This window comes from Gallus gallus, chromosome 7, assembly GCF_016699485.2.
Source record: "Gallus gallus isolate bGalGal1 chromosome 7, bGalGal1.mat.broiler.GRCg7b, whole genome shotgun sequence".
In the NCBI taxonomy this organism is placed as follows: Eukaryota; Metazoa; Chordata; class Aves; order Galliformes; family Phasianidae; genus Gallus; species Gallus gallus.
The window spans coordinates 4,414,015-4,438,886 of NC_052538.1; the positions used below are offsets into that span (position 1 = coordinate 4,414,015).

Sequence of the window (24,872 nt, forward strand, 5' to 3'; positions counted from 1 at the left end):
CTGCTTCCTGAGAGCCTGGATATCCACTCTTGCTCCTGCTTGCCGCTGGAATTCTGAGTGCCTATGCCTATAAAACTGCAAAGATGAATTCACTTTGAAAAAGACAATAACAAATAACCTTTAAAAGAACATTATAAATGCTTCCCCAGGCCAACTCTCTTCCCAGTCAAAGCATAACTGATGGCCCCAGTGACTCCGGAGAAAGAGGCACAAAGCAGAGATGGGCACAGTTACAACATCTGAACTGCACAGAGCGTGGAGGAGAGAAGCACTTCTGCAAAGCCAACGCTAATCCTGTTCTCTTCCCAGAGGGGGCTGCTGCAGGTTTTTTCTGTGCATCTGAGCTGCAGAAATCAACAAGCAAGGCAGGACACAGCTTGTACAATGGTAGGAACTGTGAACATCACAGCTCTGCAGCTCCAGGGTAATTAGCTGCATGACTAAATCCTATTTTTCCCTCAAAAATATTATCTGGAAAATTCTATTCTTTATTCTACAACCAGGAAATGTTAATTTTAAGGCCTCTTGATCATTTTCAAACGCTTGGTTTTTTTAATGAAAAGCCTGGCTTTGATTTAGGTGAAAAAGGGCTGGTTCAGTGATGTTTTCTGAGGAAATAAACTTCCTCCTCTGGTCATTTCTTGCTGTAACACTTCAGAGAGACAGTTCTGAAAAGCCAGAATTTGTCCTGTTGTGACTGGAGACTCAGAGCAAGGAAGGTCAGAAGCAAAAGATGGAGCCACAGCTGATTATGAATGCAGGGCATACAGGATAGAAGCATTTCAGAAAGCACAAGACACTCCTGAGGAATCAAAAGCCACTGAGCTTTGAGCACTGAAGAAAAGAAACAACATTCATTTTCTTTTTTTTTTTTTCCCCTTCACTAAGATGTTATCCATGTTTCTCAAGCCAAAACGCATTGACCTGGTTCTGTTTCCTGGGAGGTTAAAAAAATAAAATTGATTTATGAAAAAAGCTTCATTCTCTCTCCATCCTCCTGTTTTTATTATGTGTGAAATCAGCAACAAAAACCAAGAAAAAACCTAAGAAAGTCTATTACAATAAAAACATCTGCCAGTTAGAGACTGCTCCATGGTCTCACCAGCTGTGGCACTGATTGCTGTATGATGCTGGACATGTCACATGTACAACTGTCTTTTTCCATCCTGTTTAGCCACACTCCTATTGAGACCACAAGACATTGTGGCAAGACTCCTTCTTACTCTATATCCCAGCTCTCTGGGGTCCAGATCACAGTTAGCTCTAAGCATAACACATATCAACAACCTCCTGTGGCTGCCTTTCCAGGGGAGCCTCCTGCTGCCTTTGGCCAGCTGCCATTTTCTCAGGCATGCTGCAAAATTGCAGCTCTGTCTGCATTTGCTGTCAGGTCTCCCGTGAGCCTGTTATCAATCTGACAGGGTTTCCTGGGTCCCACAGTGAGCTGCAAATGAATGCAGGTTCACAGAGTTGGCCTTTCCCTGTAAGCCATTCCTTGGCATTTGGCAGAAAGATGAGCAGGATGTTTCGGTGGAACTGAATGATGGGGTTTGCTGACCAGTGCCTAAACCCTTCAACACTGACTAGTCTAAGCTAGCCTTCCACCCAGCTTTTTCCTCACTGTCTTCAGTCTCTCTCTTCCCTAGAAAAGTATCTCAGGGACTTTGTGAACCAAAGATGACTGAGGCTGGATTACTATAGAAAATGCATTTGTTTCTTCTTAATCTGTAGCAGGCTCTCAGGCCAAGCTTCACTGATTTCCATATGCTTCCTGACACATTATTATCAGCTCTGACACTATTTGCATTGTGTACTAAGAACTCCTCTGTGACTTATCTGTTTTGCTTTTTGCTGCAGATCCCCCTCACTCTACAACAGATGATGCCTGGTAGACAGAACTGTCACCTCTGCCTTCAGGCTCTCACCCCACCCAGGGAACATTTCACCATCTCCCAGATCTTGTCTGAGCAAATTCCAAATATCTTGGGAGCCACAGGAAATTAGCATGCCGACTGAATCCTAAACCAAGATTCATTTACTGTCATCTTTATGTATTGGGTTGTAGATCGTAAAAGGAATCACACCCCAGCAGGCTGATTAAGTAAACATGGAGAAAACTAGCTTAGCAGAGAAAGGCTAGAATCTGAGAGACCTGGGTTCAAATATGGGCTGAGGCAGAAAATTCTTGTGTGATGCTGGGGAAGTATACTAGGGTGGTTCTGAAAGGCACTAAGGACAACAAGAGGCACGAATGAGACCTTGAGATGGATTCCTATCCTTGCTGACATACACAGGGCTCTACAGATTTCCCCACCTCTGTTACCCAAAGCAATAAGCTAAAAGGGGATTATGAGAGGAAACAAGTTAAAAGGCTTATGGACGCATCTTCTCTCTGCCATCATTGCATGGGCTGGGGTCTTCCACAAGGTCTCTTCCAGCCCAAACCTCGGTGCACTCAGGCAGCTACACTGAGTGCTGGCTTTGCAGTGTGCTTCACCCTCTCCCAGGTGAAAAGCTGTAGCCAAAAGATGGGGAAACTAATCACATCCCCTGCTTTAAGAGCAAAGGTGCCATTTCTTACAGGCATCTTAACTGCTTCCATTCTGATCCCAGAAGGACACCATCCCCATTTTAACTGCCCTAGCGCACCCTAGTGGGAACCCACTCCCTGCACAGCTCTGCAGCAGCCCTGCAAGAGACAACTCACCTTCCCTGTGAGACGCTGCTTTGCCCCTTTGCTTACACATCACGGGCTGCTTCTTCACTCACTGACACAGGGTCTTGTGCTCTGGGATTCATTGTCTCACTGCATGGGAGTTCCAGACAATAGAATACACAACGATTTGCCAACAGAAGAAACTATTTCTTACTTTTTTTATTATTATTATTCTTTCTATGCTTGGGTAGGAACAAACCACTGTGAGGAAAGGAATGGGAACATTCAGAAAATAAATTGTTGTTTGGTTTATGTACCTCTGGGTCTCATTCATAATCCAGGGTGTTATGAGAATAACTCAGGCTGAAATCTGCAAAATTTGTTCTATTACAAGGAAATTGTTTCTTTTGCAGAAAAAGCATTAGAAAGTAATAGCAAAGCTTTGGGAAAACCCAACAACTTACACTGGTGCTTGAAATGGAGACATAACCTTTAAAACCCATTGTGAGCACAAAGCTCTCTGGTGTCTCTGAATCTTAGCATCATCTCTGCACCTTTATGTGGCTGTGATGATGGATTTACAGACAGCCAATAGACAGTATGCCAGCCCCAGAGAGGTGATTTAACTGGGAGCACAGTGAAAGAAAAGGTGCTTAGGATTCACAGACTCACAGCGCGGCTCGGAAGGGACCTTAAAGCCCATTCAGTTCCAGCCCCTGCTGTGAGCTGGTTGCTACCCACCAGATTGGACTGCCCAGGGCCCCATCCAGCCTGGCCCCGGGTACTCCCACGGATGGGGCACTAACAGCTCTTCTCCAGGCAGCCTGTGCCAGTGCAAGGGTTGAAAATGCAACACAAAATGAGAGCTCGAGTCTCTCCAGTTACTCCCAGCTAGTCCATTCATCAGCTCAGCTGCTGAAGTCAGCTCACAGATTTGTTAACTAGTGGCAAATGGCCTGGACAGCGTGAGGCAGCTTTTGATCGTGGTTAAAGAGCTTAGCAACTCTTTTTCTCCTGGAATACCCCAAAATGACTTCACCCTACCGTTCTTGCAAGCTCTTGAAGCAAAAAGGTAGATTAAAAAACAACAACAACAAAATACAGTGCTAACCATTGGAAAACAACCTACATTATGCATTCCATTCCCATCCCTGTTGTGTTACATTTGAGACAAGGCATTTAAAGCCTGCTTGAGCAATCACTTTTGGGAGTTCTCAATGCTGTGATATGTAGTCTCATAATACTGAGTGTAGGGATACATACAAACACTTGCAAAACTAAGGTCTTTGATTATAAGGCACCAAGAGGAACCGAGGTCCAGCACATGGCAAAAAGCATCCTGAAGGATGATGCCAAGTACCAGACCAAGGCAGATGGTTGGAGGGCTGCTTTGGATACAACATGTTCCTCACTTACACTTCTGTAATGCAATAGAAAGTGCAACAGTAGCAGCAGAGTAGCAAGGTCTTAAGCTACAGCAAGTGAGGATTTACCCAAATGCAACAACCATGGACAAAGAAACAAAGGAAAGAAACTACTTACCCTCAGAAGGCCTCAGGCATGCAGAGATCTCCAGCACGATAACTCTCCTTCCACTGCCGATCCATTAATGAGGTCGGGGAAGGGGTGGATCCTGGCTCCATCTCTTCTGATCACTCAGATGCATTGCATGCACCTGAGCTCCCCTGGGTTGGCCCTGCCTTCCACGAGGTGCTCATTGACTGCTTCAAGCCATAACTTAGCATTTCCACTACAACTTCCCTATTTCCTATTTAAATAACTGCCAGTAAATAAAACTGCTTGGCTACAGATGTATGCATCTGCTTTACATCTTCCTAAATATGACTATGCTAAACAGAGCAATTTCTGCATGAAGGCAGCTCAGAAAGTACATAAAAGAGGCAAGAGGTTGCTTGTACATGAACAGAGTATGGAGAGGTATATAAAAGCAGGGAATCAATCTTATTTATGAAACTAGACATGGCATGATGAATAATTTCCAGGTTGAAGACTTTTTGTCCAGGTAGCAATGCACACAGTAATGTGCTTTTACCAAAGCAGCCTCGTGGCCGTGAGGTGTGTTTGCGAGGCCACTGTTGTAGCACTCACCAGGATGACATCTTGCTTCTTGGGGCAGGGTTGCAGGGACTTGTGCTTTGGTTCCTACATCTGGATTGGGCCTTTCCTGGTTCACTGCTAGGTCAAGCCCATTCTTCTGCCAGCCCCCAGGCAGCTGCAGTGATAGCTGGAGAAACCTAGGTTGGCCCCCTACCCTAACAAATTAACACACAGCCAAATTAACCTGTTTTCTCTACATTCCTCTTGGCGTGAAAAATGTAACAAGAGAGAATGAGCTTAAACAGGCACAGCCAAGCTGGAAAGCATTGCTATTACTCCCTACAGCCTCAAGAGAATCTAGGGTATTGTCCTGACAACAGCAAAACCAGGAACATCATCCCTTTTGTATGTCTATTCAACTTCACCCTCCTTTTACATCTCTTTACTAACACAGCACAGCACATTGCTAATTAAGACTGAATTTTCTCTCCTGGATGTAGGCCTGGTATAATTTAGAAATAACCTTAATTTAGTATCTATAATTGTAGTATTTACCTCTTCCCATGATTTCCAGTATGATGCTACTGCGTTCTTGGCTCAAGGTGAACTTCTGGATCAGTTTGTAACACCAGAAAAACTTCAGTCAGGCATTGCTCCTATCAAATAAATAAGGAATGCGAGCAGAGCACAAGATATTTGAACATCCTGTAAATGTCACCAAAGAAAAACCACCCCAGTTAATTAGTTAAGCTCTATAAAGCAAAACTAAACATTTTGGGAGGCAGATGATTTATTTTCTCGGTGTGGTCACCCCAAAACCAGGACGTTTCTGTCACATCTAAATCCATACACAGGAGCACACAGCCAGGACAGCCCTTCTCAGACATCAGTCCAAGAGGACATGGTGTAAACTCAAACCTCCCCCCTTCCACGCAAGCCCCTGTGCAAACAGGAGCCTCACCTCAATCCAAGGGACAGCAAACTTGCTGGATAAGCAAAAAATCCCAAATGCCACTATTTATGCTGATAACGCCTCTTTATTTGCCTGAAAGCAGAATCAGCTCTGTCCTCTCGTGCGTAGGCCAGCATGGCCATCCACCCTGCATCGGCAGCATCTCCAAACACCCTGCTTTGTAAGCAGCATGCACAGTGGTCCTTAGCGTCTCAGATGCTGCCCCAGAATATGCAATTGCTCTCCAACCCCAGATAAATATGCAGAGCTCCGTCAAATCTTTCATTTTCACATCCATTAATCATCCCCAAAGCCCACCTTGGCTGCACCGCTCTGTACATCAGCAGTTCTCTCCAAGGTATGTATTTTCATAATGATGGTGCTCATGTACCACTTAGCAGTATATTTTCATTTGGCCCCAGCCATGCTCCTGAGCAGTAATTTATTACTGCTTGTCACCAACTGCTACTCAGAGTAATACATATACCGACTTTATTTAGTGCTCTGTATGTCTTGCTTGACTCCTTCTTACACAGACAATGCTGCCCAAGCCTCGAGGCCCACAAATCACAACAGCCCTGGGTTTCCTGGTTGCGCTTCCCAGTTTTCTGTAGGATCTCCAATCTTGCATTTATTCCTTCTTTTCTAACTCCCAGCCTGCCTGCTCCCAGCCTGCAGGGAATGGCTCTGTGGGAGACAAAAGCCTAACAGATGCATGTGTGGAAGTCCCATATCGGAACTTAGGATGAAAGGTGACGGCCTGAAGCTGCACCAGGGGAGCTTCAAGCTGGATTTTAGGACCAATTTCTTATTAAGAGCGGTGCTGTGCTGGCACAGGTACCCAGGGAGCAGCGGGTCGCCACCTTTGGAGGCATTCAAGACGTGACACTGAGGGACGCAGTGGGGACGGGCTGGAGTCAGACTGCATGATTCTAGCGACCTGTTCCAAGCTGAGTAACTCCACGATTCTATAAAAAACACGAGGCACGTCGCTAGGAACTGCTGCTCACAGGACAGCCAGGCAGGCCGCAGCAGCTGTGGTGCAGGCTGAGCCACGCGCCGAGCTCCCCACACAGCAGCGCGCCGCCCGCCCCCACCCCGAGGGGTGCAGCACACGCTTTAAGCAGCAATGTTTAACCCGAGCTCTGCCTCTTCCTCCCCGCCCTCCCACGTGGTGCTGCTGTTGGAGCCCAAATCCCCTCGGGCCGCCCTCGATCGCTCCTTTCCTTCCTTCCTCCCTCTCTCGCCCGCAACGCGCGCCATGGCCGCCCGGCAGCAGCTCGGTAACGCGTGGCGGGATGGGATGGGGGGGGGGGGGGACGCGCGCGCGACTTGGCTGCCGCGCGGCGGTTCTGTGCTGAGGGGTGGTTTTGTGCGTTGTGGAGCTTCTGAAGGCCTCATCTCCCCCACTGTGGCCTATTCGCCTTTCAGCTTTGCTCAGCGTCTCGGAGAAGGCGGGCCTGGTGGAGTTCGCCAGGAGCCTGAACGCGTTGGGTCTGGGCCTCATCGCCTCGGGAGGAACGGCCACGGCCTTGAGGGATGCGGGGCTGCCTGTGAGGTACTTGTATGGCCCCGTGCCGCGCTGTGTGACAGCTGCTCCTGAGCTCAGGCTGCCCTGTCCTCTGCCATCCAACACTCAGACTTACTTCCCACGTGCTTGCTTGGTTATCAGCGAAGCCCAAAGCAAAGGATGGTCGCTTTTCCCTCTCCGAGGGAATGAGTATTCCCAAGGGATGGCATTGCAAAAGATTGCAACCTTCCAGTCCTTGAATAAACCCAAGAGATACGGCTCTTTGTGCGACCTGAAAGGTTGCATCTGATTGCTGTGTCTTATCAACGCTGCCAGTAGATCTAAGTGTCCCCTAACGGTAATTAAACACTGAGCCTATAGATGAAGTCGTCGTGGCACTTCAGCTGAGGATGCTGTGTGTTTTCTCATTGAGCAGAGATGTTTCGGACCTGACGGGGTTCCCTGAGATGTTAGGAGGACGTGTGAAAACCCTTCATCCTGCAGTCCATGCTGGTATGTTTCTGCTGGTGTATTTTCAGCCTGAAAGAGAAATCCACGGGCAGCGAGGGTGGAAAGAAGGGATTGATGAATGTGTTTTTTAAGGATTGTGAGGAGGAACTGAGGGATGAATACAGATTTGCCCTAGCAGCAAAAGGAGATACGATGCACAAGGTGGCTGAATTACTTCCTCAGTTGCTATGCTGGCATCTCTGCAATTAGAGCTTTTCATCCCTGGAGCTAGAAGTAATGGGGCTCCTCTGTAAAATGCATTTGTGAGTTCTTTGTTTAGGCAATTTCAGGCCTGTTCAGGCAGAGAGCTCCACTGATTTTTAACCTGTGGGTGAATCTGGCATGCAGCATAAGGAACATGACAGCACAGTCTTTAGTGGGTGATTTCTGCATCTTTCCTGCCTCCTAGACCTCAGCCAGCCGCCTGTGCTGTTCCACTAGAGGCACAGCCTCTTGCTTCAGTTGTTTCATAGGCTTTGCCTATTGCTGGCTCATGAGTGACAGGTGCCTTTTTCCTCTCCGTGTTCTCCTTGTCAGCTTGAGCATTTCCAAGTTACCAAGGGAATGCTTATAAAGGATGGCTTTGAGGTTGCCAGTCAGCACTTGGAATCCTCTAGGATTTTATACTGGGGGGAAAAAAAAATGTTAATATGGAATTTGAACAGCCATAGAGCCAGGGAAAGGGAAGAGAGGCTGAGGACCATCTGAGCTCGAGTGAGAAAGCTTATGGATCTGGGGAGAAGCACAGTCTGAAGGGAAGTGCTGAATTCAAAAGACTTTTGTTGTGGCATCAGTTCTTTATTTTAATGAGGCTGTACTATTTTTGTAACTAGGCATCTTGGCTCGCAATATTCCAGAAGATAACGCTGATATGAACAAACAAGATTTCAGCCTTGTAAGGTAAATTTTGGGGAAGGTGAGATGCAGTTTATCAGTAATCAGAAATGAGCGATGGAGATCAGTCAGTGCTGGTGGATGGGAGCAGTGGGGATCTGCACACCAGAAAAACTGCAGTCTTCTTCCTTCTTCCTCTTGGGAGATGTTATATTTTTCAAAAGTATGATTTTCTGCACTTAACAAATAATGTGAATGAAGCTACAACGTGTTTTCCCTGGAGTTTTTAATTTCTTTTGTTTATCTGTGAATTTTGAGACTTGCTGGGCCTTATTACTGTTACTGCAAAGTTGAATTCAGTGCTTTTGGAGCTGATGCAGCTCCTCTCAGCTTGGCTCTGGGTGTTTGATCCGATGGCGATTCCTGATTTTGAAATACTTGCTTAGTAAACATACCCTTTGAGATTTACATAATGTTTACTGAGTTTCAACACGAGTAAAGACTAGGTATGCAAAACAGGTCAAGAACATGCATCGTTGGTGCAGACAGAAAACAGGTATAAACCAGAAAACTTACTTGGCCACCCTGAGAAGGAGCTGGAGCCAGAAAATGAAGTCATACAGTCCATGCACTAACACATACACAAGATTTTTTTCCAATTTTTTGATAGAATGCATTTACTTGCTGTTCTGATGCAGGGCAGCTTGGGACTATTTTAACCACTCTAACCTAGTGATTGTGAGCAACCACTTTTGTCACTGCTTAGATTTAGAAATAAGTGGTTGAATCGAACATAATAAGTTGTAGATGTTGCCAAGACAGGGGGGTATAGATTGACTGTGGTGATTAGGCCAGAGTCCATCTTTGTTTTTTTTTAGAAATGATTTTAAAAGCTCCGTGCCTGGGATGAATGGATTTCCAGGCTGAATTTGAAAACCTGGAATTTAAAACCACAGGAGTCCTCATAGATGGCTCCGCAGCGGGAGCTGTTCAGAATACGCTGCGTTTTAAAGCAGGCTCTGCTGAGTTACAGGGGAGTCATGTTTTTACATCAGTGACATAAAGTCACGCATTTGCATCCAAAGTAATAATTTACATCATCTTATATAAAGCAGAAGGAGCTGATCCTCAGCAGGGGGGGGCTTTGTATTGTTGCATTAAGTTTACCTACCCGCATCATAGTAGGAAACCTTGATACTATGTTGATTTCCACAGATAAAAGCATTAGTAATGCTAAAGTCCACGGATTGCTGATGGTTTGCTACAGGTCAGGGGCACAAATGGATAGGAAGGAGAGAGTACTGGAAACAGAACTGGCAGAAAAAGATTGTATAGTAGAAATTCAGAGACATAGGGTGATTCTGTGGGCTGTGGGCTGTGCACTAAATACCTCTCAGGTTTCATATGTTGTTGGTTTCTTTATTATAATGTCACTGCCAGAAAGTTGCATGTAGACTGTCTTCTCTTGGAAAAATGCTCTTGGAAAAATTGAGGAAAATCAGATTGTTTGGCTGTGCTTTGTTTGCAGTGCTTACTCTTACATGAAAGTTGGTTGATACTTATTTTCAGTAGTGCTGAAAGCCCACTCTGAAGTTCTTTGAAATGGCTCAATTCATGCACTGAAATGACTGAACATTCAAACATAGGACCACGAGTTTAAAGAAATTCTTCCTTAGCTAACTATAAACTGTGGCACTAACTACTGTAACAATGTATAATGCATAGAGTTGAGTTAACTTCTATGTGCCTATGCCACCACCATCCATGGTGTTTCACCACTGTAACACCTCTTGCTTCATGACTAAATGCCACCATTCTTAAGTCTTCTGGAGAAAGAAGCCTTGCCTGTAGGGTCTTATGTGGATCACAGGTCTGAAAAGCAAGACCACAAAAACACTGATAATACCTTGTGCATATCAAGTCAAGCTTGACCTTTCAATTTCTTGCTGAGTAACCCTGCTTTTCCCCTTAATTCTCAGAGTTGTTGTGTGTAACCTCTACCCCTTTGTGAAGACTGTATCTTCTCCGGGTGTAACTGTACCAGAAGCAGTGGAAAAGATTGATATTGGTAAGTTAAAGGAAGAATAAACCTATTCTCCAGGCAGTCTTGATGGTTCTTTAAGTGATCTCAGTCCTCTTCTTCTTGTTTGGAGGCCTTGCACACGCTCCTAAGGAATCATCAGACATCTGTTTCATGTGGGAGTACAGGGAGTGAGTTTGTAACTCTTTAGGATACTGCCTTGCTGGAACAAAATGCTTTTGCTATACCCCTTTTCTAAGTTATGGTCACAGGAACTATTTCTGTGCTGTGGCTGAAGGGAGGAGATAAGGAAACCTGATCCTATATCCTAAAATGTTTCTGTCTGTGGCCTCCACGTGAGCTGGCCACTTAATCTCATATGGTTTACTTGCTCCTACCAATAGTTGCCAGGTCATCTATGAACATTTTGACAGCAGCAGGATTTTCCTCATCACACACTCAAAACATCACATCCATGGTAGTTGGCATATGAAAATAAATTAATGACAACCAAACCAGGCTGCTGGTGTGTTGTGAGAATACTCAAGAAGGAAGTGTGTTACTGAGAACTTCTCTGTGTCAGGCACTAGAAGATGACTGTGTGCAGAAATGACCTGCTGGTAACTTGCAGACTAATTCTTCTGACAGCCAATCTCACCTTTACGTGGTGTAGTTCAGTGAGCATCTACTACTGTAGTAAATCAGCAGCTCTTATTGCAACTGCCTCCCTCTGGGAAAGAAAGAAGAGGGGCCACAAATTCTGTCTTCTGCCTCACTTCGTAGGAACATGCAGGAAATTAGTTCTCCTGGTGGCTTTTTCTCCACTGAAGTCAGCTGAGGAGCTCGAGGGCTACAAGGAGGAGGCTGAAAGGCATAGCTGGGTAAACCTCATTGCTTTTAAGCAATAGCAAGTGGCTGTTTTAACAGGCTGGCAGGCCACGCTGTGTAAATGGGGGAGGTGTGCACTGCTCAACGTAAGGGGCCTACAAGGAAAGAGAATGTAGAGCATGCTTCCTACTGAGAGTCAATTAAATCTCTTTTAGAACCTTTGGCAGTGTAATAAAAATAAAAACTAGTTTTGGAGAGAAGAGGCTGAGCCAGGAAGACATTACAGGGAAAGAAGTGAGTCTGCATGTGCAGGAGGGTAGTTAGGGATCTGAGTTTAGAAGCACGGATGCCTGTATTATCAGCAGTTCTGCTCTTCGTGCTGGTTATTAACCCCCAAAGACTTGCTTTTGCTTCACTGCAGCATCTCTGCACGGCAGCTTGTGCACAGTGCAGGCACAGTTTTGTGCCATGAGATTGGATTGGGATTGAATTTTCTTGCAGTAGTTTAGTCCAAACGATGCCCAGCAGAGCTCTCTATTAAATGTTTTATGAAGTAGTACTTGCTCTGTATGTAGCAATGCCAGCCTCTGCTTTTCTGTTGCTACAGCCTAGTATCCTGTATGATTTAAAGTGTTATAATTGCTGTGCAGAGTCAGATTTAAGGGGGAGGCATGGCATTTTATCTCACACAGAGGACCTGCGCTGTATTCATTAATATTTGCAGAGAGATTTGAGAACCTCAGTTGCTTGGCAGAATAGAAATAAATCTTCCTGTAGACTCCTCCCCAGCCCAGCGTTGCAGAGGACGGTGTTTAAGCAGCATGTGCAGATAGCTGTCCTCTTCAGGATGTGGCTGTGCTGCTGGAAGGTGTTCTTTCCCCAGGTGCTCTGCGCAGCATGGGACTCATTTATTTTCTCATCCCTGCAGCTGTGCTGTTTTTTGCACCTTCAGCACTGGTTTGAATCTTACTAGCTGACTGTCTTGTGCATTTTCAAGCTATTCCTACGGCCCCTTTTATGGCCTGGGGAGATGGGCACGTCCATCTGGCACAGATGATTGCTTGGTGCATGTTCCTTCTTGGCCACACATATGGTTATGCTGAGTCCAGATGAGAAGTGCCTTATGCCTCCATGCTTCTCTTGCAGGAGGAGTTGCCTTGCTCCGGGCAGCTGCTAAGAACCATGCTCGTGTGACAGTTGTGTGTGATCCTGCAGACTACTCTTCTGTAGCTAAAGAGATGGCAGCATCGAAGGACAAAGACACTTCTGTAGAAACCAGACGTCACCTTGCACTGAAGGTTGGTCATGCTTGCTCACACAAGAGGGCTAGGCTAGTTTGTCTTTCATTTATCCATTTTGTTAAACACCAAATCATTTGTAAGTTGATGTCTGTAAGCTGACGAGCATCCCCCATTTTGTCCCCAGGCTTTCACCCACACTGCTCAGTATGATGCAGCCATCTCTGACTACTTTAGGAAGGAGTACAGCAAGGGGGTGTCCCAGCTGCCCCTGAGGTATGGCATGAATCCTCATCAGAGTCCTGCACAGCTCTACACCACGAGGCCTAAGCTTCCCCTGACAGGTGAGGCCCTGACAAGGGGGAGCTCTGGGGCAGCAATAAAAGAGGGCGGGTGGGCAAGCAGGCATGTCTGCCAGTGCCCTTAGAACTGAGATGCCATCTTGTACCTTAGTGCAAGGTATGCCCAACAGTGTGTTATGTTAAACCACTTTATACTGAGGGGCACTGGCTTTGCAATGAGAAGGTTGAGCTGTGTGAGACATAAAAGCTTGACTGCTGATCCCCATGAGACTTAACGGTAGCTCCATATTCTCTCGGTGTAAGTTGGCGTGTCCACACTGAAGACACTTCAGGCAGATCTACATAATGGGCTTCTTGTTTGACATCAGCTTGAGATTTTGCAGAGGAAAAGTTGTCATCATTTCAAGATCTTTTTCTGCTCATTTTCTGTATTTAGTACGTGCCCAGTCTTTTCATGTCACCAGTTGCTGTCCAGAAATCAAGCTGTTCTTCTCCAGGCTTGAATGATTTTTTGTTACTTTTCTTTCTGTGACAGTTTTGAGCAGGGGTTTATTGCCTCAATTTTTCAGAGTGCTGTTGCTGCTAATGGTGACAGTGGCAGGGAATACCAGTCTCACTTGCAAGAGCTGAGACAGGTCTGGTGTCTGTCTTCTCCTTTTTACTGGGTGCACGCCCACCACAGCCTTACTGCCGTGGGGCAGTCTCTAGTTTGGAGAGAACAAAAGTAGCCAGACTTTCTTTCTTAAGATCATTTTTAGTGCTGGTGAAAAGGAGCTCTGCCTTGTGTCTCCTAGGAGGCTTTTCTGCTGTGCACTAGAAGCTGATTTGCTTCATGTCTGCCTCCTAGGTTTGGCAGCAGAACAATATTGTGTTCACCTGTCTGGCTGTGTATTATTGCATTTCAAGAGAGAAGAGTTGTTTAAGCTTCTGAAATGATCCCAGTCCTTCTTTGTCAATGCTGATCTTGCAGTTTTATGCATGCTGGGGCAAAAGGTTTTGGGAGCAAACTTTCAAAGGACTTTTACTCTTGGTCCTTTCGTCAGAAATCTGTGCCAGATCAGGCACTTTGTTAAAAGCTTGCCCTAAGCTTTGTGGCTGTGAATGGTTCATTTGACAATAATTGGAGATGCTGTCTTTAGTTTGGCTATTGCCTGAGTACTTCATTGAGTCACAGCCACCCAAATTTACTAGATTTGTAAAGAAATCTGTCTGTTATGGAGCGAGGGCTGTGCTTTCTGTGTTCCTCCCTGACAGCAGTGCCGATGCATTTCAGTCAAAATCCAGCTCTGTTAGGCTCCCTCGGAAAGATATGGCTCTGTTCCAAATTGCTGTCAGCTGAAGAGCTCAAAAACGTGAGGGGGAATATACTTCTTCCTTTTTTTCCTCCCCCTTCTTTCACTGAAGGGGAGGTGTACTGGGACAATATCTTGCTCTAAGGTTGTGCTGTGAAAGAGAATTGCATTTGCGTCGTTTGAGTCCTAAGTGTGTACGTTCCTCAAAAGCCACTGAAGTTTTCCAGGGTGGTTAGCCGGTTGCTGAGGAGCCTGGGTCATTTTTGAAGAGCAGTTTTGTACTAATTCCCATTCCTGGTGGGGAAACAATCTCTTCCACTTGCTCTGCAGACTCTAGGGAGAGGGCCTTGCCTGCTTTAATCTGTTTGTACGCTCCATTTGCAGTGGTGAATGGCTCTCCAGGGTTTATCAACCTGTGTGATGCTCTCAACGCCTGGCAGCTGGTGAAGGAACTCAAGCAGGCGTTAGGGATCCCTGCTGCAGCCTCCTTCAAACACGTCAGTCCTGCAGGTAGAGTGGCTCCTTGCTGCCATACTTTTCTCTTTGAACAGACTGACTCTTGGCAGGCCCTACCAGTGGTATCTGTGTCTTAACAGGGCCCCAGGGGCAGGGCTTGAGGAAGGGTTCTGGTTTGAGTGCCCTGGCTTGTGTTTCCCACTAGGTGCTGCTGTTGGAATACCTCTCAGTGAGGAGGAGGCACAAGTCTGCATGGTGCATGATTTACACAAGACCTTAACACCCTTGGCATCTGCCTACGCTCGAAGCAGAGGTGAGAGGCCCAGGAATAAACTAACCTGTCCAAAGAGCTCTGCTTAAGGCTCTACTCTGGACAGCATATTTTGCGCTTTGCTGGTTCTCCCCTTTGTAGTCTACTCCTCCTCTTTAGGTTTTTCTCCATAAGCAACTGACTAAATGAACTGCCCACGTATCAGAAATTGCTCTCCAAGCGAGCTAGGCTGGAAGCACACTCAGCCTTCTACTGCAGATGGGATGCTTGGGAATACTTACTTGAACAGGAATGTTTCTACCCAGTATTTGGTGGGTGGTTTTTAATGCTTTTGAAGTTCAGAGGTCACGAAAAAGAACAAACACCTATAAATCAAAATTCCCTCCTCAGCTTAGCTGAGGTAATTTACTAATTAACTCATTGTTTTTGGCAAAAAAAAAACCTGACAGATTATGGAGGACAAAGTGAACAGAGGTAAAGTTAAGTTAACGGATACACTAGCGTGTGTCCTTCAGTTTTCACTACTTTAGGGACAGCTTTTGGTCATTGCCCACAGAAAACCACAGTATCATTGGTGGAAATCTTCTGCCATAGTTGGATAAATGACTAGAAAATGTCATTTTGCAGGTGCTGATCGGATGTCTTCTTTTGGTGACTTCATTGCCTTGTCTGATATCTGCGATGTGCCTACTGCTAAGATTATTTCCAGAGAGGTTTGTTAAGGAGCAGTAAAGCATTTGAGGGGAAAGGGAGCATCACAGTAGATGGAGTCATTGGTTTGTAGCAGCCGTTCACGTTTGGATTTGACCTGTTTAACTCAAGACAATTTATTGGCTATTTGGGTAGTTCAGTATCTGGGGTGCTGGGAGCTGATGCTTTACAGGACTCTCATCCTGCTACGTGTTGCTTCTGATTTTCTTGAGAGGAGAAAGCACAATGCAAAAGGCTGTGTTGTACACTGGAGATTTCTTTTCAAATAAATGAAAGATGGTGTTTGGTGGTTTGTGAGGACAACATTTGGTGCTCTTGGTTGTTAAGACAACAAAACAAAAAACCCATCATTGTTAGGTGATGAGAATATGAACGAAATACATTTAAGCTTCATGCTTCATGGCACTGATTAATGTAAACTCTTATCTTCAACACTGTTAAGGCAGTGTTTTGTTGACATTCTGTGTCATCAAGAGGGTTACTGTTGAAATAACTATTGTATATATATAATTATTTTTTTAGGCATGTTGGAGCTGAGAAGTGAGGATGTCACACATTGGTAGTTTTACCCCTAGAAGAGTATATTAGCTGTTAATTCTGTTGTGTATAAAGTGAGGCTTTTTTTTTTTTTCCTAACACCTGCTATGGGCTGAGCAACACTGCTGTTTCCTGTTTCAAGGACTGAAACAGATATTGTAGTAGTACCTTTGGAACTATATAGCACTTAGAGACCTCTGAGAAGCAAACCTTTGCCTTGCTGGATATGACAGGGAGAGTTTGCAGTATTAGCCCCTCTCTTTTTGACATAGTTGCTGAGGATCTCTGTGTTGCAGGTATCTGATGGTGTGGTAGCTCCTGGCTATGAGGAAGAAGCTCTCAAAATCCTTTCCAAAAAGAAGAATGGTGGTTACTGTGTCCTCCAGGTTTGTAGTCCTGCTGCCCTACAGCCTTGCAGTGCTCTTCCTGTCCCAGATGTTAGTGTCTGGATAGCGCCCATAGCTATCTGGACCAGGCTTCCCTGCAGTGTAAGCCAAACACGTCCTACTTCTGCCTGAATTTGAGCAACCAACGAGCACAGAACATTAACGTGACAGAAAGAAAATCCAAGGCTTAGCTGAAGTTGCAATTGTAGTCTCGCTACCAAGGGAACTGTAGAAGATGGCTCCGGAGCTTCAGGCAAGCAGGAATGAAATTGCAGACAATCTTGGCAGCTGATTACCTTCTGAATTCAATTAGCTTTGCAAGGATGAGGTTGTATTGGTTAAGTCTGTAGCTTTAGGGCCTGTCTGAACAGGGAGACTAAGGAAAGTTGATCTGAAGGGATTAGCAAAACCATACAAAGTGTGTACATGCTTGTATTTGGAGCTGGGTAGCCTTAATCTGGTTTCCTTCATGCTTCAATTAGCTGAAGAGGGGCTATCAGAACTCTAAATCACCTATACTTGGGTAGACCTTAATACAGTTTAACGGTTCCATTTAACTTGGCCCCATACACTTGTGTGGCTTCGCTGTGCTGCACGCTTGTATGGGTGTTCCCCAAGGAAGTGCATCTCTGGAAATAATCACGTTCACCAGTTTAATGTTGAAGGCACTGGGAGTTGTACATTACGGTGTATATAAACCCACCTCAGAATATTCCTATTTGCTATAGGAGACAAGAAGGATCTTTGTGTGTGGATGCTTTTACCTTTCTGTGAAAGACGGAAAGACTTTGTAGATTTTTTGGCTTTCAACATGGATGGTTGTGTATAAGCATGTAACCTGCTCTATCCCTCATCACTCCTTCGTTGTCACCTTCTGCTGTTGAGACTTCAGTGCTCCAATTAATTCTAACTCCTCCTGATGTTCTAACACTGCTTTCTCTAAACAGTTCACTTCTTCTGGATGCTTTTGAGGATATTCTAACCTAAGCTGTTACTTGAGCTTTGAAGAGCTCAGTGTTTTATTGCCCTGTCTGTTGGCTTTTAGATGGACCCTAATTATGAGCCAGATGACAATGAGATTCGAACCCTCTATGGATTGCAGCTCATGCAGAAGAGGAACAATGCAGTCATTGACCGGTCCTTGTTCAAGAACATTGTTACAAAGAATAAAACTGTAAGTCTTAGAAGATAAAGGAGCTAAAAAACTTGTAGAGCCAATTGATGTGCTTTCATCAAGGAAGTCAGCACTGTTCTATTTTAAGAGCTCTTGCATTTTAATGACATTAAACTTCCAACAAAATAATGCAGCAAGCTTTTTGGCCAAAAATGCTTGGGCAAATCAGGGTAGTTTGCTTTCGTTTTGATCCCTTGTGTAAATAAGAGAAGCTGGGCCCTGTCCTTCGTCTGAGACTACCAAAATATTTATATTTCTTATTTATAAGAAGTCACTTTGTTTCATTTCTTATGGTGAGATGGTGTGTTCTAGGGATCCTCTGTGATCTCACTCTGACTCACTGTGTTGTTCTCCCTCTTACATACAGTACATAAACTCTGGCCTTCCTGATGCTGCTCACCACTTTGGGTTCACATCATCAGATAACTATTAGTTATTTGTGTGTCTCTTTGTAATCATTAAAAAAACAGATGTTAACGAGTACGTTATTAGTCACACGATCAGAAGCAAGCTCAGACCTTGAGGTAATAAAAAATCATATTAATAACTTAGCAATGGAGTGAACTTAAATCAACTTTTAATGCAGATTTCATGAGCTGTTATTATGGTCCTGTGCATAGTTGAGTATATGCTTAGCTTCTGGCCTGTGAGCTCTTCTGAGGAAAGCAAGCAAATACAGAAGACTTTGCAGGGCTTCCAGATAGAACCATCTGGACCTGCTAAGATTGAGTCGATGAGATTGACAATGGCATTTTGTTTCAGCTGCCTGAGTCTGCTGTCCGAGACCTGATTGTTGCCAGCATTGCTGTCAAATACACCCAGTCCAACTCAGTGTGCTACGCCAAGGACGGGCAGGTAACCAAACCAGATTGCTCTGGGGACCGTGCTTCCAAGCTAAGCTAGTCAGAGTGCTTTGGTCAGGTACAGGGTTTAAAATCATTTAGCACACAGGAAGCTATAAAACAAATATCCCAGGCTGGATGTGGCTCTGGGCAGCCTGGTCTGGTGGTTGGCGACCCTGCACATAGCAGGGGGCTAAAACTAGGCACTGATTGTGGTCCTTTTTAAGCCAGGCGATCCTACGATTCTATGAAATATAGATGAACTGCCCTAGGTAGTGCCATGCAGAACAGCAGCTAAACATGTTTCTCTTAAAGTTGCTTCAAAACCCAATCCTAATACATCTTTTTCATGATAATGACGAGGCTGGCTCTTTCAATGATAGGGTTGGAAAAGCTCTCACGTGCTTCTGCAGTTAGGCCTTGAGTCATTTCTTTGTAACTGTTCTGCTTTTTGTCGTTTTGTGAGGGCATGTGCATATGCTGTGTTCTGTTTAAAGCCTTAGGAAGTGACAGTAGCTTTCACAGCTGGATTCTGACTGTCCAAATGGGTCGTAGTTTTGTTTTATTTTCATTCTAATGCCCTGGGGACATCAGAAATCTTCTGTGCTTCTTGGTTTTTAAGAGCTTACGATGGACGTTGGAATTCACTGGGGTATTATCAGGTGTGTAGGTGAGATCCTGATCTTGAATTTTCAAGTCCTAAGTCATCACTAGGTGTTCGTTTTAAATCAGTAATCCAAAAGTTGTTGTAAATGTGTTGAAAATAATATATATATATATATTTTTTTTTTGCCCAGAGGCTCATAGTTGTAATGCTGTTGTTGAGCTGGCTCTGTGCTCTCCATGACAACTTTTCCATAAGTCAGGCTATTTAGAAACCATAACAATTCAGAAATAAAAGGCAAAGAATGCTGGTGGTCTCAGTCATCCTAAGTTGGATGTATATATAATACATCCAACAGTGATCAACAATAACAGTGTTGATCGAACGGTATGTTTCAGGTACAGACTGTGGATGAACTGCAGTGCTGTTCTTGCATCTGCATGTGTCAGATTGTTTTTACAGCCTGGAAACATTGCAGCACTGCCTCACAGTATTTTCTAGGGTCACATACTGCGTGGTTCTTGAAAACACCTCTCTGGAGATCCAGCATTTTTCTTTCCTTTTTCCTCACTGTTTTTTTTCTTGCTCTTGAATGGATCTCTGTCCTAAAGAGCATTAATTCTCGTAGCCCCAGAACAAAGGTGACACTATCTGTGCTCCTTTTCCCTTAATACAGCAGCAGTTTCCCTAGTGCTTTTCTAAATCTAGACTTAACATGTTGCTGCAGCTGTTTCTGAAATGTGTGTGGTAATGTGTGGACCATATGGAAGGAAAAAGGCATGAGGGAGGAGTGGAAGGCAGTGTGGGCAGGCGGGGCAGGCAATCAGCCTTGCTTCATTGATGCTTTGTGTATTTGCAGGGATGTATTTCAATAAAGTATTAATGTGCATTGTCTTGGCTTGCTGTATATGTGACAGGAAAGGCAAAGAGGCAATGATCAGAGGTTTGTATGCTGCACTCTGTCTCGTAAAGGTCAGCAGCCATTTCAGTTGCTTACTCAACAAGAGTGGCAGATTTGTGTTGGGTCTTCAAATCAAAGCTTAATGTCTTCCTAAGAAGACTCGTAGCAGTCCAAATGCAGAAATAGCAGTGTAGCATGCTACAGGTGATGATGGAGGAGCTCAGATTGCAGCTGTCTCCCAGGTTTGAAGCGTCAAAAGAGCCTCTTAAGACTGTTCAGCAGTGAGATCATTGTTCCCAAGGTTCAGATGGGCAGGAAATAATGTCCACAGAAAATCAGTCTTAAGATGCTGGTAAGCTCAGGTTCCTTTTGGTGATACTGTGCAGAATTAACTACTGATCATATCGCCTACCAAGACGTGACATCAGCTGTGCTAAGGAATATCTGACAGCGAAAGAAAATAGCACAAATCAAGAATGGGGAACAAGAATTAATTTCCAGTTCCAATGTATTTCCAGGATGTGCTTTATTTAGGTTATGTGAGCCAAGCTGGGGGAACCCGGCATTCTTTCAGTTCCATTGCTTTTGTTTTTCCAGGGGGTGTTTCAGCTTTGCACCGTTTCTGTTCTGTTTCAGCCCTCCCATGCATCAGATAACCAGAGCCTTTCTGACAGCCTGGCTTCACTACTGCTCCAGCTGGGGCTTGGTGTTAATGAGTCCTAGGGAAGGCTGGAGTGGGAGGAAGCATTAATGGACCCGAGCGTCACTTAATTTGCAGGAAGTCAACTGCCACTAATTGCAATAAACACTTCCACTCGTTTTGTCTGACTTTCAGTGCAGCTGAGCCAAAGTCTGCAACATGCTGGCTCCTACTTTCTCCAGTCATACTGTCTGACTTCAGCAGTTCAAAATTATACTTTCTTTATTCTCTGCAGAGTGGGATAAACCAAACCTGTTAATTTACTGTACAGTGCTGCTTTGCCCTCTCAATTGTGAAGCCATTTATTTGATTTTCTATTTCCAGGTGTATTTAGGACTTCTGTTTTCACTCATTAATCAGAGTAAATCTGACTAAATCCAGGCTAACCTGCACCATTTTGCAGAATCTCTTTGGGCACTGCCCATCTCACCCACTCCATGCTTTTGCACCATATTCCACCTATGGACACGTTTGGCTTTGCTTTGAGCCAAAGTGAATAACTTACAGGACACATCATTTTGCTGAAATACTGTCTGGGACTCTCCTTGGTCTGCAACCCCAGTTATGAACTTCTGTGCTAGCCTGACCTGCCTTGCTAAGCCCGCACTTAAAGGGTGGGTGAGTTAAGGTGCGTGCTGTGTGATGATTGTAATCCCTCTTGGCTGTGTAGGGAAGAAGAGCCTCCACTGATGAGACCATGTAGCTATGTGCAACTGGCACTGAGCTCCCTTGAGATGCAAAATCCCATGCAAGTTTGAAGGTCAAACAGATGGAGCGTGAGAAGCATAGGTTAGACATCAAGGAGTGTTTGCTGGGGGGGAGGTGTCCCTAAGCCATGGAAAGCATGGAATCTATTTAATATTTACAGTAACACCACTATCCTTATGAATTTACTAAGTGCTGATGACTGTTTAGTTATAGCTGAGCAGATGATATTAGATAGCAGGCCAACTCTTTCATTTGTTCCTTGAGGGAACAGTATCCAGCAGCATGTTTTTATGGTTCTGGTAAGAGGTGAAGTCACTGTGTCTTGATTAATTAAAGACAAATGATTCATTCCCTTGAGGGCAGTGCTTGACTTATAGCTTTACCATCTGCTGCAGCCGGAGCTGGAAACTCTGAGGCGGTGGCCAGAAGTGCTGGCTTCAACACAGCATCCCTGGAGCGATACCCCATGCAAGCAGTCTGGTGAACAGTTCAGCTCTGGCTTCACAGGGGCAGGAAATTAGGAAGAGAGTCTTGCTTTCTGACAGATCTCTGCTATGAAGTGGCAGGAGCTCTCTTTGGGAAGCAGAACCTCTGAAATCTGTGGAGGAAAGCTACAGCCTGAGGTTTGACAGCCATGGTGTGACTGGATGTTGTATTTGTCTGCCTGGCGTGCTCTTGTGGCAGAGGGCTGAGGAGCAGCAGGCAGACCCCCAGCTCAGTAGCTGTGTTTACGCACTGATGGTTTCATTTTGGCTGAAGGGGAGCATGAGAGCTTGCCACAGATGCACAGCATTGCCTGGTCTGGCTCCAGACTTGAATGTAATGAGGTATGAAAGCATAATATGCTGACCCTGACAATACTGAGTTTCCCTGATTCCTGAGGAGAGTGAAGCTGGTGCTGTATGCCAGTGTCCAGTAATCAAGACATCCCCAGGAACATTTAATTTCCAGTAGTGTCAGCACTCTTAAGAGTTGGCTTTGTCTCCAGTGCAAGCTTGCACTCACCTAGATAGGATGCCAGGGCTTGTTTGCATTGTGTGTTGGGCTGTGACACACGGCTTCGAGGTTGCCTGTCCCTGTATCCAGGTGATGGGGTTGGGGATGCAGTTATTTTCCTAGTTTTCCTTGCTAATGACCTGTGCTTTCTCTCTGATCCGGTAAGGAGCAACTAATTTGTGGGAGGTCTTTGCTAATTGCTCTGAAGCGGGGGTGTGATGGTGCTTTGTGTGTATGCTTCAGGTCATTGGCATCGGGGCCGGCCAGCAGTCCCGCATCCACTGCACGCGCCTGGCTGGTGACAAGGCCAACAGCTGGTGGCTGCGGCACCACCCACGGGTGCTCTCCATGAAGTTCAAAGCAGGAGTGAAGAGAGCAGAGGTCTCCAACGCCATCGATCAGTACGTCACTGGCACCATTGGAGAGGTAAGAGGGTTCCCCCGGATTGCCCCTCTGATGCTGCACCCATTGTCTGAGGTCCTGGAGCCTGCTCTGCACGTTGGTGTGCAGCTTGGTGTCCTTGGATGTTTGCCCCTGGTGTTAAGGCAGGGTTAAAGCCTCGGTTTTTAAGTCCTCCCTGCCCCATCGTGCCTGCTGGCTGTTCCTTCTGGCACTTCGCTGTTTGCTTGTAAGGCTTTTTGGATTCCCGGAATCGCTTTGACCTCCTCAGTACAAGTGAGACAAGAAAATAGCATGCCCTTTTTAAGTATTGAAAGCCAAGAGCTGGACTGGAGACTGAATGAATCATCTCAGAGTGGCTCAGAGGGGATAAGAACTTCAGTGCTGTTCAGAAGGTGAATCACAAACCAAAGCTGCTGTTTGCCGTTGGTGAAGTCATCCCCCGCGCCCAGGTGGTGTGTGCTGGCATTGACACAGAGCAGCACTCTGCAGGCAGGCTGAACAGAGCATGTTGGAGGAGATCCCTTGAGTTTTGGGGTGCGGAGGGGAAGGGAAGGTGTTGAAAGGATGCAGGAGGAGCTGACATTGGCACTGCATTCCCACCATCACTTGGGATTGTAAAATTGCTGGTGTGAGGTTGTCAGCAGCAGAGCTGTGGGAACAGAAAGCACAGCTGAACTGGGTCACAGGGATGCCATCACTCATCCCAAGCACGCCCCAGGTGGGTACTTCCAGCAGTTGGTGCCTCGGGGCTGAGCTGGCACTTCTCATTCCTCCAGGATGAGGACCTGGTGAAGTGGCAGGCCATGTTTGAAGAGGTGCCCGCACAGCTAACAGAAGCTGAGAAGAAGCAGTGGATTGCCAAGCTGACTGCTGTCTCCCTCAGCTCCGACGCATTCTTCCCTTTTAGGGATAATGTTGACAGAGCCAAACGGGTAAGGTCTTATCATGGCTGGGCTTCCTGCTTGAGTGCAGTGCACAGCTCTGGGGAATGCCTCTGTTCTGTACTGAGGGTGCTGGCTGCAGTTGCGTGTCCTGGGCAGGGTAGTGGTGTGGTTACTGGGCTCATGTGGATGGTGATTATCTTGCCATTGCTTGGGTTGTTGGTTTAGGATGAAAAGAGTATTAAATTTTATTTAAAAAGAAAAAAAAAAAAAAAGAGCTTAAGATCAAGACAAAGCCTATTGCTTCCAGAGGAACCATTTTACTCCTGGGCTATAGAAAGAGCTGAGCACTCACGTGAGGACCTGCTCTTTGAATTGCTTTGGGCAATGGAGGCTGTTGCTTTTTCAGTGCTTGGAGTGAGATATTACTGAAGAAGTGAGACTGCCAGCTCCTTTTCAGGGCAGTTTGGTTTTTCAGTCCTCTAATCCCTCTCCTTATCTCTGCCTTTGTTCAGAGTGGAGTTCAGTTCATCGTTGCCCCATCTGGCTCTGCTGCCGACGAGGTTGTGATTGAAGCTTGCAATGAGCTGGGAATAACTCTTATCCACACCAACCTTCGGCTGTTCCACCACTGAGCTTACTGTGGGCTGTTGTGGCCCCCGTTTGCTCACAGTCTCACCAGCAGCAGTGACTGGAGTACCACCAGCTTCATTGGGAGGCAACTGCAATCTGTGTCTAGCAAGTATTTGTAACATGTGCAAACAAGACCTTTCCCTGCACTAGCAGAGGATAATAGTGCAGGTGGTTGACCTCTAATGTAGAAAATGCATTTCTGCATGTCTCTTACAAATAAACATATGGTTCTTAGCTATGTGAAGATTGTCTTATGTCGTCCAAACACTGTGTCCTGAGGTTTATTTTTGAAGTACATCTTATGGCACGCATTGTGCACTGGCTTCACCAGTTCATTAAAAGGCCATTGGAATGAGTGGCAGTCAGTGACCATTTCAAAAGGATTTCTTGGTTCCATTTTATAAAACCTGTTTGGTTTTGGCAAGGAGCAGCCCACAGTGTTGCAATAAACAAATCTGTCATGGCTTTGA

General features: G+C 45.5%; 2 protein-coding genes across 3 annotated transcripts in view; one reads left to right on the top strand and one right to left on the bottom strand.

Moving 5' to 3' along the window:
- ABCA12 (ATP binding cassette subfamily A member 12) overlaps positions 1 to 5,554 on the bottom strand; it is a 102,092-nt gene extending 96,538 nt beyond the window's left edge. Inside the window, exons 1-2 of the mRNA XM_025152382.3 lie at positions 4,199 to 5,554; positions 2,708 to 2,806 (exon numbers count right to left, since the gene is read on the bottom strand). The gene's annotated coding sequence lies outside the window, so the exon portion shown is untranslated. The remainder of the gene's footprint in view (positions 1 to 2,707; positions 2,807 to 4,198) is intronic.
- Positions 5,555 to 6,886: 1,332 nt separating this feature from the next.
- Positions 6,887 to 24,872, top strand: ATIC (5-aminoimidazole-4-carboxamide ribonucleotide formyltransferase/IMP cyclohydrolase). 2 transcript variants are annotated; one of them, NM_205178.2, is made up of 16 exons: positions 6,887 to 6,949; positions 7,098 to 7,224; positions 7,613 to 7,689; positions 8,520 to 8,586; positions 10,500 to 10,588; positions 12,515 to 12,666; positions 12,794 to 12,950; positions 14,585 to 14,710; positions 14,862 to 14,969; positions 15,555 to 15,640; positions 16,472 to 16,561; positions 17,607 to 17,735; positions 18,498 to 18,590; positions 22,730 to 22,912; positions 23,665 to 23,820; positions 24,285 to 24,872. In NM_205178.2, the coding sequence occupies exons 1-16, from the start codon at positions 6,928 to 6,930 to the stop codon at positions 24,402 to 24,404; spliced, it is 1,782 nt and encodes a 593-aa protein (NP_990509.2). In that variant the 5' UTR covers positions 6,887 to 6,927; the 3' UTR covers positions 24,405 to 24,872. The 2 variants fall into 2 exon arrangements, with proteins under 2 accessions (NP_990509.2, NP_001383476.1); NM_001396547.1 differs by lacking the exon at positions 18,498 to 18,590.

Excerpts from the sequence above, each read along its gene's own strand:
- ATIC (NM_205178.2), top strand. The coding sequence starts at position 6,928 with ATGGCCGCCCGGCAGCAGCTCG. Across the intron at positions 8,587-10,499 it reads CAAGATTTCAGCCTTGTAAG|AGTTGTTGTGTGTAACCTCT; the intron begins GTAAATTTTGGG and ends CTTAATTCTCAG. Across the intron at positions 12,667-12,793 it reads GACGTCACCTTGCACTGAAG|GCTTTCACCCACACTGCTCA; the intron begins GTTGGTCATGCT and ends TTTTGTCCCCAG.